Raw genomic sequence first — 15,418 nt, forward strand, 5'->3', positions numbered from 1 at the left:
TGGTCTTTTTGAGACAGAGTCTCTCTGTAGCCCCAGCTGGCCTGGAACTTGCTTTGTAGACCAGGCTGGCCTTGAACTCACAGAGATCTGCCTGCCTCTGCCTCCCAAGTGTTGCGATTAAAGGGGTGTGCCACCACACCCAGCGATAAATTTCTTTTTTAAAATATTCTAGTTATTATTTTTATTTGTATGAGTGTAATGCCTACATGTTGGTGGGTGTACCCATGTTGTGCAATACCTGTGGAGGTCAAGGGTATCAGATGCCCTGGTACTGGAGCTACACATAGTTGTTAACTGCCATGTGGGTGCTGGGAATTGAATCCGGGTCCTCTGCAAAACAGCCAGTGCTCTTAACCACTGAGCTGTCTCTCCAGCCTCCAATAAATTTATTTCTATAATTACTTCTCATGTAGGTTTTTAAAAATACTTTATTTATTACTCTTTTTATTTTCGGTCTTTTTAAGACAGGGTCTCTCTGTAGCCCCAGCTGGCCTAGAACTCACTATTTAGACCAGGCTGGCCTTGAACTCACAGAGATCCACCTGCCTCTGCCTCCCGAGTGCTGAGACTAAAGGCGTGCACCACCACGCCCGGCTATTTATTACCTTTATGTGTATGTATACTGTATACCTGTATGTAAGTGCACCTGTGTCATGCAATGCCTGCAGAGTCAGAAAGAGGGCGTTGGATTCCCCTGGAACTGGAGTTACAGACAGTTGTTAGTTTCCATGTTGGGTGCTGAAAATCAAATCTGGGTCCTCTGCAAGAGCAGTCAGTGCTCTTAACTAAGTTAGACCATCTCTTCAGCCTCTTGTAGAGTTTTTTTTTTAAGGCAACAAACTGCACTGTGTCTACAATATTATTAATTGCTTAAATTTGGTCTCTTTCCATTCAAAGACATAAAAACCCATGGGGAGGGGGAGTCCCACTAACTTAGATGAGTGAAAGTGGAAAGTTCAGAAGCAGAGTGAGGTTCGGGTGTGACTGGATTTGGGGCCCAAAAAATAAAATCAAGAGTTCTGTCTCTCCACGTGACACTTGCCAGATGACCACAAAGCTCCTAGACTCACAAACAGAAAGAGTACATCTTACCTTAGAGGTCCCCAGAAAAGTCCAAAGGAAACTCATTGTCCTTGCTTGAGTCAAACAGCTCACCACAAGTCACTCAGACCTTAATATTAGTGGCTACAGCAAAGGGGAAAAGGGATTACATATGTCAAGGGCAGTTGCAACTAAAATATTTGTAATACATTCCCCTGTGGAAGAGAGCTTCTGGTAGCAGAAGAAAAGGAAAAAAACACAGGAGAGGAAGATAAGAGTTGTCCATCCCATTAATCCCATCTGGACTGAAAGAATGCTAGTTCTAGCCCCATTTTATGTTTTGTGAAGCCATTCTATTCCTGATAACATAAACTGAACAAAAGTGGAGATGGTATGCTCATTTTCATTATGCCTGAAATGTCTCTGCTTTCTAAATCCAAATAAAGTCACTAGCAACCTTATTACCTATAAGCCTTGGACTGTAAGAGTACTACATAACAAAATTTTAATAGAATTCTTTTCAAATTCAATAGCTTCACTAAGGCAACAGTAAAAACATATGCAAAGATATGTTTCATATTGTGTTAATATATGATATATATTATATGATAATACTAGAATGCTAGGCATAAGTTGGTATCATCTTAGTAATGCATAAAATGATATATATTATCATAGATGCTAGTAATGCATAAAATGACATATATTATCATATATGATAATACTAGAATGGTAGGCATAAGTTGGTATCATCTTAGTAATGCATAAAAAGAGACAGGACACACATTTAATTTCCTTGTATCAATAAATGAGATAGCTCAAAAATCCAGTTTCAATTATATAAATGCATTGTACATTTTCAATTTTTAATATGGTTAAAATTTAATTGCACTTGTATAAAGATTCAAAGCTGTGATCTTGTCCATTATGTCATATGCTGCAATCATATTTAGTGCCCGAAATAGCTGGTCTCTTAAGGCAGCAGCAGTTAATGGTGAGTTCTTTTCAGCTTTCCATTTAACAAATGTTTGGTAGACTCTTTCATTTAATGGAACATTGCTGCAAAAATTTAAATAACAATTATTTTAATTATCAATTAAGAACATCATTTTGAACTACTTAAATGTTTTCAAACTCACTTATCAGATTCAAGTGAGTCTAAAATTAATTAGTGAAGACAGTCTGTCCATATGTAGTTTCCCATGAGCTTGGCAAATGGAAGTAAGTTAGCTCCATCCTATCTCTTTTATCTTTATAAAAAGACAACACTTCAATTTACATTCATTTCTCAAGAGATGAATTAGAATAAGCAGTGTGGGTTATTTACTATAAACAAATACAAACTGCTACTGCAGTGCTTGCTTTACAGCTTGATCTCACTTCATCCTCATGACTACTTCTTAGGTTAGTTTATCTATTTTACCATTGAAGAAACTGAAGCACAGAAAAATAAAAGGATGTTGCTCAAGGTCAGAAAGCCAGCTGGATTGCAAGCCCAGGAGTTTATTCTTATAGCCCTTCTATCCTTTAAAAAAATTATTTATTATTTAGTTATTTATTTATATTTCATGTGTATGAGTGTTATGTCTGAATGTACTTAAGTGCACCTGTGTCATGCAGTGCTCATGGAGTACAGAAAAGGGTGTCAGATCCCCTAGCACTGGAGTTATAGATGGTTGTTAGCCACCCTATGGGTGCTTATTCAAGATCTTCTGAACCGAACAGCCAGAGCTCTTAACCACTGAGTTGTCTCTCCATCCCTCCTTCCTTCTTCTTTATTACATTGTATGATCTTCCAACAAGGATCAAAAGTATGTAATAAGCTAAAGTCAGTTTTCTACAGTAGAGTTTATATTAATATATTATTTCAAAACTGTGGCATCAATATCATATAAAGCAGAATATGAGAATAAATATGTGCCAAATGTCATTCATACTCACCTCTTTGCAGCAGTACTCGTTTCTGAGATTGTCATGTTTAGTTTTTGATGCAGAAATTCAAAGTTTGTTTCAGTGATATTGTTGGCAACTATCTTGAATATCTTCTCTAAGATTTTCTCTGCATTTGAACATAAAAGAAACGTCAAGTTATTTCTTTCAAAAAAAGATACTCATTTTGAGTTAACATTTAGTTTTCTGTGCTTTTATCAAATGTATATATCAAATAAAATTTAAAATGACAATATAGCCCTAAAATATCTGAAATTTAAACCATTCATTTCATTACTTCTAGAATCAGAGAAGTCCTAAAACCTAAAATAGCTACTTAAAAAGGATAATATAAATGACTTTAAAGTGATCGCAAACTCTTTAATTTTTTTTCAGGATTTGAAATGAATTTGATGTATTCCTTCAAGTCTGGCTGTTTTGTGTGCTTATTGATGAACTAACTTGAGAAACTAATATCTACTGTTAATATGATATATATATGCATATTAAAATCATTGATCGCTCACTTAGATATTATATACTTTAAATTTTTCATTCATTATTATTTCAAATGTTTTATTTATTATTTTTACTTTATGTATATGAGTGTATTGCCTGCATATGTGACATACACCTGTGTTGTGCAATGCCCAAATAGGTCAGAAGAGAGCGTTGGAGTGCCCAGGAACTAGAGTTATGGATGGTTGTTAGCCACCATGTGGGTGCTGGAAATCGAACCTGGGTCTTCTGCAAGAGCAGCCAGTGGTCCTAAGCACTGAGCAATCTCTCCAGCCCCTGTTTTTTGTTTTGTTTTGTTTTGTTTTGTTTTGTTTTTTGTCCTTTTGAGACAGGGTCTCCCTGTAGCCCCAGCTGGCCTGGAACTCACTATGTAGACCAGGCTGGCCTCAAACTCACATAGATCCGCCTGCCTCTGCCTGCCAAGTGCTGGGATTAAAGGTGTGTACCACAATGCCTGGCCTCCTGGTATGTTTTTTAAAAGGAAGTTTCTAGATATTTGATCTAGATTCTTCTTTTCTCGTTAACCAAAGTACTATGAGAATTTTCAAGAACTAGGGATCTCCCACACTCTATAATCAATTTTTTTTGAGAAATTATAGAGGCCTAATTGCAGGAACTCAGCCACAGGAAAAGAGTTGGACATGAAGCGTCCACCCTAGAGGTTTGGAGAAACTAGTTGCCAGTCTGGGTCAGTGGGAAGGTCATTTAAAGAGAACGGACCTACTCTCCTAGAGAAGATTTGGGAAATGCAGATACCCAAGGCAGAAGGGATGAAAACTGTTGAATAATTCAAGCAGATGGTCATAGTAGGCACCAAACTGACTGCTATCAGTAAAAAGGGTCTATGATTCTTTTTCAAGGCAAATTTTCCTTTTAGGACAATTATATCTGGTAAAATGGACAAAAATGATGAAAATCACATGTGGATTGTGTCTTCCCACAACTGTGATGAAAACCTATTGAAAGTCTTTAAGGTCAATGGATAGGAAGTAGCCCACACCTCCACAGGGGTTTGCCTGTTTCCAAAAGCTCGGTTTACATAAACAATGATTAAATAATCTGGGTTAGTAACATAATAAACTACTAGTCTTCAGAAAGGGAAAGGTGATAAATATCTAATGTCTGTGTCGATTAAAGGCTCCAATCAAAGCAAGTTATTTTATATCTTATAGATGATACAGAAATTACACACAAAGCAGCTAATCACTCATTACCCACCATCTCTTTCATCTGCCCTTTGTAGATAGTGTGCAATAGTATACAACTGTTTTCCTTTACAGATTTCCATTGGAGGTCTTAGCAAAGGGTTGTCATCAAAATTTATCTCCTTCAGGGAAAAAAGACTATAGATGGCACTAGGCAGAGCTGTCAGATTATTTCCTATCAGAAAAAAAAAAAACAATGAACTACACTTTTCTGTAAAATTATAGAGACGGGAACTATTCCATAACTGTATTGTCTTGGTAAAATACCCAAGGACGTTTACCTTGGTAAAATACCCAAGGACCTTCAACTTCCTGTCAGGATCTGAGGAAGTTGAAGACATACATAAACTTCGATCCAACAACTCTGTTTAATAGCTTTAGGCCCCAGAGACACTCAAGCAGATTATACTTCTGTAAAATTATAGAGACGGGAACTATTCAATAACTGTATTGTCTTGGTAAAATACCCAAGGACGTTTACCTTGGTAAAATACCCAAGGACCTTCAACTTCCTGTCAGGATCTGAGGAAGTTGAAGACATACATAAACTTCGATCCAACAACTCTGTTTAATAGCTTTAGGCCCCAGAGACACTCAAGCAGATTATACCAGGAATGTACATAAGGGCATTTGTAACAGGAACAGTTAGAAACAACCTCATGATCTATCCAGCATGATAACAGATTGATTATTATTTAATCATTCAGTTGACGATTCTACATCATTTAAAAGGAGAGGACTAGACCTCACACATATGAAAATGGATTGATTTTAAAACTATAATGATGGTAAAATGCAACTTACAGAATGATCTTACAGTCTGATACAAATAAATAATACTAAAAACTCAAAATAGTACTACTTTTTATGGAGAGACAGAAGCGTAAAAATACGGATTTTAAAAAGTTATATAGCAGTTTCACTATAGTGGTTACTTCCAGATTGAGGAAAGAAGTACAAACAAAATTTGAAATCTTATCTTTTAATGACAAGATATCTCAAAAGCATTGACAAAATATTAATATTATAAAATGTTAGTACCCTGTATTTAGATGTAGGTATATAAGTGTTTATTATTTTCTCTAAGTTTTGAAATATTTTATACTGGAAACTGTTATGAAAAATACTAAGTATTTCTTCTACTTTGGGGAATCTTTTCTGATCTTCTTTTATATTTTACTTATGTTTATTTTATGTGTATGAGTATATTGCCTAAATGTATGTAAGTGCACCCGCCTGTGTTGTGTAATGCCTGTGAAGGTCAGAAAAGGGCATCAGATCCCCTGGAACTAGAGTTACAGATGGTTGTTGACTGCCTTATGGGTGCTGGGAATCGAACCCAGGTCCTCTGACAGAGCAGTCAATGCTCTTAACTACTGAGCCTCTCTCCAATCCCTTTTCTGATATCTTTCGAGTGAGTCATTTACTTTCTCTTTTATATCATTATTATTTTGTTCTGATTTTGACAAGTTAACTTTGTGAAAGTCTGTATAAGCTTTCACAATCTGAAGTTGCACAGGCAGGTATAGAGAGGGAAGGGCAAGGTCAGAGTCAGAAAGCAAAGAAATACTAAATGACTGGGTATGTGCAGAGAAAGTATACTCACCATCATAATCAAGATTGAGCTCTTTCAGGGAAGAAACTGGGTCTTCAACTTCGCTCTCATTTTATGTACCTAAGAAATGGATCTGTGTGCTCCTCTACCTCTGATGCCCACTTAATACAGTCAATTGTTTCCCATTCTTTATCCTGTCACCAAAATTTGCAGCTCAGATATTAATATACTTATTGATTCTACTTTAATCATTAAGTCTGACACTTACCTCTAAGGTCTAGGTGCTGGAGAACTTTTAAAGATAGAAAAGATGGTGGAAGAGAAGTTATTTCATTGTTGTATGCATGTAAAGCAACTAGCCTTCTCAGCTCCCCTATGTTTCTTGGAATCTCTCTGATTACATTATTTGAAATATCAAGTGTTTTAAGTTGAGTCATATTAGACAGCTCTTCTGGAAGTCTTGTTAACTGCAACAAAGATTAAATAAATATTTATGCTTTTATAAATCCATAAATATTTGTATGACTACAATTTTTTCTAAGATCAAAGGATAGAATTTTCTTTCAGTCATTGTCTAAAAAAAGAGATATTCAAGAACAAAGAAAGAAAAGAGATATTTTCATTTTGTCACAGATTCTTTGTGACTCCATGTCCTAAAAATCCTCAAGCTCTTGGGTAGCATCCAAGTACCTCCACAATCTGATCAGTGCTACCTGTTCAGCCCTGTTGCTTGAGGCCCACTTTCTTCACTCTCCTGACACTAGGCATCCATTGCCAAGGCTTACCCCTTTTCTCCCTAGAGCTGATGCTGCTTTAGCTTCTTTTCCTCCCTGAAGTCTTTCCAATTACTCAGTCACAATTTCTTCTGGCTCTTATCAGCATAGAGAACAACAGAAGAAGATACACCCACCTTCATACCTATGCGCACACAGGCATATAACCCCCACCCTCATACCTATGCATACTCGGGCTTGTATCCCCCACCTTCATACATATGCACACACATATATGCCCCCCCCACCAAGAACAGATGTAATGATGTTATGTTACTTAAAGCAAGATAAACATCATGCATAAATATGGCTAGTGAGAAGGTGACCAGTACCGAGAAGTGATCAGAAGTTTAGAGTATACTTGGGTGAGTAAGGAATCAGTCTATGTAAGACTGAGAGCTAACCCTATGTAGTAGGAGTTAGATCGACTTACATGGGCAGGCCCATCATTTGAATTGCCTTCAAACAAATATTATTTAACTACTTGTTCAACATTTACCAGAGAAAGTATCTGAGAGTTAACTGTGTAGCAATGGAATTACTGTTGAAAGAAGATTTCTGCTGGCTATCCTTCACTTTGCCAAATAGAAGCTCTGTGATTAACCTGATTCATCTTATTTAGATGGCTGGTTAATGATCAATTGTTAAGTAAAATAGTTCTTCAAGCATTTCATCCCTCCTTCATCAAAGGCGTGTTTTCAACCAAATAGGATATTCTTCTTGAGAAGAATTCTTTTTATTTTATTTTTTATTATTTTTTGGTTTTTTTCAGACAGGGTCTCCCTGAGGCCCAGCTGACCTGGAACTCACTATGTAGACCAGGCTGGCCTCAAACTCACAGAAATCTGCCTGCCTCTGCCTCTTAAGTGCTGGGATTAAAAGCATGCTCCACCACACCCTTGAGAAGAATTCTTTTTTTTTTTTAATTTTATTTTATGTGTATGTGTGTATTGCCTGCATGTAGGTAAGTACACCCACGTCGTGTAATGCCCGCGGAGGACAGAAGAGACTGTTGGATCCCCTGGAACTGGAGTTATGGACAATTGTTAGCTGCCATGTGGGTGCTAGGATACAAACCTGGGTCTTCTGCAAGAACAGTCAGTGTTCTTAACCACTGAGCCATCTCTCCAGCCCCAAGAAGAATTCTTGTAAATAATTTTTTTCCACCTTGGAGACTTGTGAAATGATGCTGCAAAGATGTAACTGAGTCCTCTGGCAACTTGAGTAGGCAATAGACAAGCATCCTGAATTCCCTCTTTGCTTCCTTTTCCTTCCTTCCTTCCTTTCTTCCTTCCTTCTTCCTTCCTTCCTTCCTCCTTCCTTCCTCCTTCCTTCCTTCCTTCCTTCCCCCTCCCTCCCTCCTCCTTCCTTCCTCCCCCCTTCCTCCTTCCTTCCCCCTCTTCTTCCTTGTCTTCCTTCCTTCCTTCCTTCCTTCCTTCCTTCCTTCCTTCCTTTCCTCCTTCCTTCTTTACCTGGACATAATCTAACTCTGTAGTCCAGGTTGACCTTGCACTCACAGTCCTCCTACCTCACCCTCCTGAGTACTAGGATTATGGGCATGTACCACCATGCCAAATACAACACATTAAGAATAGTTACCTAGGCCAGGCTTGATAGCACATGCCTTTAACCCACCATTCGGGAGACAGAGGCAGGTGGATTTCTATGAGCTCGAGACCAGCCTGGTTTATATAGCAAGTCCTAGGCCAGCCAGGGCTACAGACTGAGGCCCTTTCTATAAAAAACAAAACAAACAAACAATAAATAAATAAATAAAAAAGTACAGTTCCCTGGAATAAAGTCTGATAAGTTTGACAAGACCTGCTAAACTGGAGAAGACTAAGTCAGAGAGCATAGTCAGGGGGTCTCTGGAGTAATCTAGGCATGAAACAAATGATAAACATGGGCTGTGATAGAGAAAGTGACATTAGAAATTCCAGGAAAAATTGCCAACTGTGGAACTAGAGTGCTAGTTGAGATAATTTTAGTTATATACATTCTGGAATTATGCATGTGACATCAGGGAGGATAAGGTCAAAGAAGGAGTTAGTGAAAAAGAGAAAGTTAGGGACATACTCTAGTGACAATCGCAATTAAGATACAGGAGGAAGGAGTCAGGGTATGGTAAATTAGTCAATAAATTAGCGAATGACTATATTGACAATATTGCAGCACCAAAAAGTGTCTTTTAGGGGGCTAGAAGTGCTTTAGATAACAGTCTAGTATTAAAGATAGTCCAACAATAGTTGTCATTATTGAGATCTTAGGATAAATCAAAATTTTTTTAATTTTTAAAAAGTATTTCCAGTCAGGTGTTGGTGGTGCCTTTTTTTTAATTAAAAAAATTTTATTGAGCTTTTGTACATTTCATACAACAGTTTTTTTTCTTTTTTAAAAAATTATTATTTTTAAATTTTTTAATTGAATTTTTGTGCATTTCATACAGAAAATCATCTTTATACTAACCTCTTCCCCTTTGGCACCCTGCCATAGTCCCCTCACTGGAGTTCATACAATCCATCATTTATGTTAAGGCTTATCATGTAAAGTTGGTGTCCCCAGATGTCCCTCAGTGCAAGTTCATCCACTGGGATCTAGTCAGCCTATCTAGAGTCCCTCTCTTTAAGAAGATCAGCTCTTCCTCACCCAGCAGTAATCAGCTGCCAATAATTCTTCGACTAAGATTGGGGCCTGCTGCTCATTTTCACAGTTCTATGCTGGGTTTTTGTCTGCTTGAGTTTGCATGGGTCTTGTGCATGCTGACACCATTGTTGTAAGTTCATATGAGAAGAGTCCCAGGAGTCTGTAGGACTGTTTCCATATAGTCAATGGTGCATGCCTTTAATCTCATCACTCAGGAGACTAGTAGATCCCTGTGAGATTGAAGCCAGCCTGGTCTATGGTGAGTTCCAGGTTATCTGGGGCTACAGAGAGACCCTTCCTCAAAAGACAAAAAAGTATTTCCAGGGCTTGAGGTATAATTTAGTAGTAGAACATTTACCAACCATTTGTGAGACCTGGGTTTGATTCCCCAGCACCACAATAAACAAAGTAAACAGATAAATAAGTAAATAAATAAATAATTTACCAATTTTTCAGGAGGAATTTCCAAAGAAAACAACCTGAATATACCTATGAAGAAATTCATTATATTATTATAAAGAAAATTACTATTCTAAATGCTTAACAGGAATAAAATTTAAATTTGAGTTTATAGTCTTTTTCTTTTTTTCTTTCTTTTTTTTTTTTTTTTTTTTTTTTTTTTTTTTTTAGCCCAGGCTGGTCTCGAATTCACTATGTAGCCAAGGAATACCAGGCTGGCCTTGAACTCATAGCGATCCGCCTGCCTCTGCCTCCCGAGTGCTGGGATTAAAGCCGTGCGCCACCCGCCGGGCTTATAGTCTTTTTCTTATTGCTTATAAAACTATGTAAGAAAAGAGACTAAAAGCACAAGAAAGCAATATGTACCAATAGTTTTATTATGACAGTATGCTTGTAAAATAATTCTTAATTTCTCAGTTTTCTAATTTTCAACAATGTGTTTTGGGGAGTGGAGATCAAACCCAGAGTCACGCATACATCAGGCAAGTGTTTTACCACTGAGCTACATTTCCAGCTCAACAATGTGTTTATATGATATTTGAAACTTTAAAACTTCTTATACTAGGGCAGGCAGATGTTTCAGTCAATAAAGTGCCTGCAAGAATGAAGAGCTGGGTTTGGATCCTCAGCACCCACATAAAAACTGGGCCCACACATGTAACCCTTGTGCTGGGGTGTTGAGGGTGGAAACAGGATTATTGGCCAGCCAGTCTAGCCAATCAGTGAGCTCCAGGTTCAGTGGGAGACCATGTCTCAAAAAATAAGATGGTGAACAATTAAAAATGACACTACCATGCCTTTAATCCCAGCACTCGAGAGGCAGAGGCAGGTGGATCTCTGTGAGTTCGTGGCCAGCCTGGTCTACACAGTGAGTTCCAGGACAGCTGGGGCTACAGGGAGACCCTGTCTCAAAAAGACAACAACAACAAAAAAGACACTACACCCACCCCTGTCTTCTGCATGCATGCACACACACACATGCATACATGAATGAATACATACATCACATACATATGATAAAAAATATCTGGGGCTGGACAGATGGCCCAGCAGTTAAGAACACTGGTTGCTCTTGCAGAGGACCAGGATTTGGTCCCCAGCACCCAAATGGCAGCTAACAACTGTCTGTAACTCCAGTTCCAAGGAATCCAACACCCTACTCTGACCTCTGTAGGCATTGCACACACAGGTGCACTTACATACAGGCAGGCAAAACACTCATATACATAAAATAAGAATAAATAACATTAAAAAAATCTTCTTATAATTAACCAAATAGGAAAACCCTGCAAGTTTGTCAGCCTTCTTTCACATTAAATTTGAATAAAATATTTTCCTATAAAGCCTTTGTGTTGAGAAGTGTATTCGTAAACTAGGTTCTGGTTTGGAAGAGTGTTCTTTCCAAACATGGTCTTCTATCTGCTTAGAACACAAATACACATAACAAGCACTTGCACACACATTGCACCTCATGTTCAGATCCCTGTAGTCTCCCTTTCCTCCATTGCCCAAAATATTACTCTTACCTTTTTCCCATTGGTCTGACTTATATTCAGCTCTTCCAGTGACTGAAGTTGACACAGTTCAATAGGAAAATATATAAACTGATTATTTGAGAAATTTAATTTCTGAATTCCTTTTAAATGGCATATTTCTGAAGGTATTTTCTGTAATTGGTTTTGAGAGAGATCAAGCACTTGCAGATTTCTTAAAGCACATAGTTCTCTTGGGAAAGTTTCAAACTTATTACCAGACAAAATAAGTACATGGAGGGATACCATTTCATAAATAGATGGCGGAATTTTCTTTATTTGGTTTTCACCAAGATCCAGGTATTTAAGATTAGTGAGAGAACAGAGGTACTCCGAAAATGTCAGGAGTTTGTTTTTATTCAACTCTAAATGAAGCAGTTGCTTACAGAAAGATATATCCACAGGTATTTCTGAAATATAATTTGCATTAAAACTCACATAATTGAGTAACTCTAAAGCACACAATCCCACTGGAAAATACATTATTTTATTATAATTCAATTGAACTCTAGTTATTTTTCTGCAGTTTTTTATTTCAATAGGAACATGTGCAATCAGATTTCCTGAAAATTCCAGGCTACATATATTACTAAGATGTGAGATTTCTCCCGATATTCTCACCATTTTATTTCTGTTTACATGGAGTTTTCTTAAATGTTTAAGCTTATGAATCTTCTTAGGAAGTTCTTCTAATTTATTGTCACTAAGGCTAAGGCTTTCTAACATTACACACCGGGAAATTTTATCTGGTATGTCTTTCAATAAATTTTTATCAAGATTAAGAAGCCTAAGTTCTCTGAAATTCTCAATTTTGTGTGAAATAGCTTCCAATTTATTGTCAGCCAGATGGAGTTCTTTTATTTTGGATAACTGAAAAATTTCCACAGCCAAAAAAGTAAGTTTATTGTGATCCATTAAAAAGTTTTCTAAATTTTTAAGTTCTCTAATTTCTTTTGGCAAACTGCCTATCAAGTTTCCAGTAAGATTTAGTGAAGTTAATTTTGGAAGGAAGCACAGAGATTTAGAAAATATTGTTAATTTGTTATATTCCAGATTAAGAACACTCAGGTTTTTCAAACTAGACAATGAATCTGGGATATAAGTCAACATATTATTTCCCAAACTTAAAATTTCCAAGTTTCTAAGACTTTCTAAGCCAGAAGGAAATTTTTCAATAAAATTATTATTTAAAAAGAGTTCTCGCATACTCCCAAGTTGTAAGATTTCTTTAGGTATCTGTGATATTTGGTTGTGACTGACATTCAATGTCCTTAAATTGTAAAACAGCTGAATTTCCAATGGAATTGATGGTAATTCATTTTCTTCCAAGGACAGAATTTCAAGTCCTAGCAGATCCCCTGGATCTGCTCCTTGAAAAGTTTTTATTTGATTTTTATCTAAATAGAGATATTTAACATATTTTACTTTTAAAATGTCCACAGGAAATTGTTGTAAACCTTTGGCCTCAAGATGAACTGTGGCGTTATCTGACTCTAAGTCCAATTCTTTCTGCTTTTCTTCAGAGTTTTGTGAACTAACTCTTCCTCCATTCTCTTGAGGTGGGAATTTAGCTGTTTGATAGTCTGTAGTCATCTTAGTAATTAATGACATGGAACTTTGGGAAGCTTCTTGTTTTGACAGTGGGCTGGCATCTGTAATTCTTGTGTCAGAAAACTGGATTTTTTCCCTTTTCTCTTCATTTCTGCCAAAATTGTTTCCAAAGGAAGCTGTATCCTTTGAAGGATATGTTTCATCAAATTGGGTGAAATGTTTCCTTTCCAGGTAAGAAGTGTCTTTATTTGATGAATCTGATGTTTCTGCAATAAATTCAGGCTCCTCCACTGACTGGGATCTAGTGATTCCTTCCAGCTCTGAAGTATCCTCTTCTTCAGACATCTTATTTCCTGATGGCTCTTATATCAATTCAAGATCATAACTCTATTTTTTCATGTTTTTTGCCTTTGAACCTACAAAACAGATATTGATATTAAAAATTACAATAAAGATGTCAAAATTAGAAATGCATTGTAATAAAACTGTCTTATTCCAGAAGGAATAATTTATTAAGCATAAAAAGACTATATTTATAACAAACTAATTATATATATAACTTTCTATTAATGGTAGTTTATTGATTGCATATGTTTATCACATTATTCTCATAAAAGAAAGAAAGGGAGATACAAATTCAAAGAAAAATAATCTGTGTAAACAGTAAAATGACTATTGTGTATCATTAAAAGGAACTGGAAATTATATAATGTATATAAGTTAAGAATTACCCCCGCCCAAAGCCAACAATTAGAGAGTCTGAACTTAAGTATTCTAAAGTCTTTTTATTTAGAGTAGTTTAGGAAAATTTTTTTTTGTCTTTTTGAGACTGGGTCTCCCTGTAGCCCCAGCTGTCCTGGAACTCACTATGTAGACCAGGCTAGCCTTGAACTCACAGAGATCCGCCTGCCTCTGCCTCTCGAGTGCTGGGATTAAAGGCATGCGCCACCACACCCGGCTAGAGTGATTGAGAATTTTTTTAAGACTCTTAAACATGCTTGATAGAATTTGAGAAAATTATAAGGTGTTTTTGATAGAGTATAATTGTAAAGTTAGTGTACTTGTTTTTTTGGAAGAGAGAGGATCTTACTATGTTGCCCAGGCTGCTGTGTACCTCTTGAGCTCAAGAGATCTTCCTGACTCAGCCTCCCTAGTACTGAGACAATGGATGTGTACCACACTGCTTGGCTAAATTTTAGGTTATCAAAAGGATTAAAAGTAGTCGGGCATGGTAGCACATTCCTTTAATCCCAGCATTCAGGAGGCAGAGGCAGGCAGATCTCTGTGAGTTCAAGGCCAGCCTGGTCTACATAGTGAGTTCCAGGACAGCTGGGGCTACAGGGAGACCCTGTCTCAAAAAGACCAAAAAAAAAGAGGTGGAGGGCAATTGAGGAAGACACTTGCTATTCAGTCTGGCCCTCACATGCACAGATAACATGTGTACATGCATGCATACATCACACGCACACCATATTTATAAAACAAAACAAAAAAGCAACTTTACATGTTATTTATGAAAGAAAGCATAAGGTGACTGAAAAGTTGAATTTAAAAGGGTAGAACCCTGACAAAGGTAACTCCACAGAGCAGTGGGGAAAGGATGGTTTTATCTGAGTTAAGTGGGTATCCATACAGGAAGAAAACTATATTTAACTCTTACATCTCCATTCACAGGATTCTTCTATAGGTTTAAACGTGAAAAATGAAACAAAGCTTCAAGTAGTTAGTTAATAATATTGGAGAATATCTTCATGACCTAGGGATTAGGAACGAATTCTCTTTTTTTTGATCTTTTTGAGACAGGGTCACCCTGTAGCCCCAGCTGTCCTGGAACTCACTATGTAGACCAGGCTGGCCTTGCCTCTGCCTCCCGAGTGCTGGGATTAAAGGCATGCACCACCACACCCGCATGGAATGAATACTTAACTGGCATTAAGAGCATTGTTTGTAATGGCAACAGATTGGCAATAAAATTTATGTCCATAATAGGAGACACTTAACTACATCTGTTGGAATGGGATTTAATCAATATACTTTCACTTTCTCTTTCTTTGTTATCACAGAATTTGTTTCCAAAGATTTTTTTTTTTTTTTTGTCTTTTTGAGACAGGTTTTCCCTGTAGCCCCCGCTGTCCTGAAACTCAGTATGTAGACCAGGCTGGCCTTGAACTCACAGCGATCCACCTGCCTCTGCCTCCCAAGTGCTGGGAC

The 15,418-nt window shown here is 37.1% G+C and overlaps 1 protein-coding gene across 1 annotated transcript; it reads right to left on the minus strand.

Moving 5' to 3' along the window:
- Nucleotides 1–1,916: 1,916 nt before the first annotated feature.
- Nucleotides 1,917–13,552, minus strand: Lrrd1 (leucine rich repeats and death domain containing 1). The gene is made up of 5 exons (XM_008822584.1): nt 11,651–13,552; nt 6,518–6,716; nt 4,708–4,869; nt 2,983–3,100; nt 1,917–2,100 (listed from the first exon to the last, which is right to left on the minus strand). Exons 1-5 carry the CDS (start codon nt 13,550–13,552, stop codon nt 1,917–1,919), a joined length of 2,565 nt encoding a protein of 854 aa, XP_008820806.1.
- Between the last annotated feature and the right edge of the window lie 1,866 nt (nt 13,553–15,418).

Source organism: Nannospalax galili, unplaced genomic scaffold, assembly GCF_000622305.1.
Source record: "Nannospalax galili isolate Female #2095 unplaced genomic scaffold, S.galili_v1.0 scaffold85, whole genome shotgun sequence".
Lineage (NCBI taxonomy): Eukaryota > Metazoa > Chordata > Mammalia > Rodentia > Spalacidae > Nannospalax > Nannospalax galili.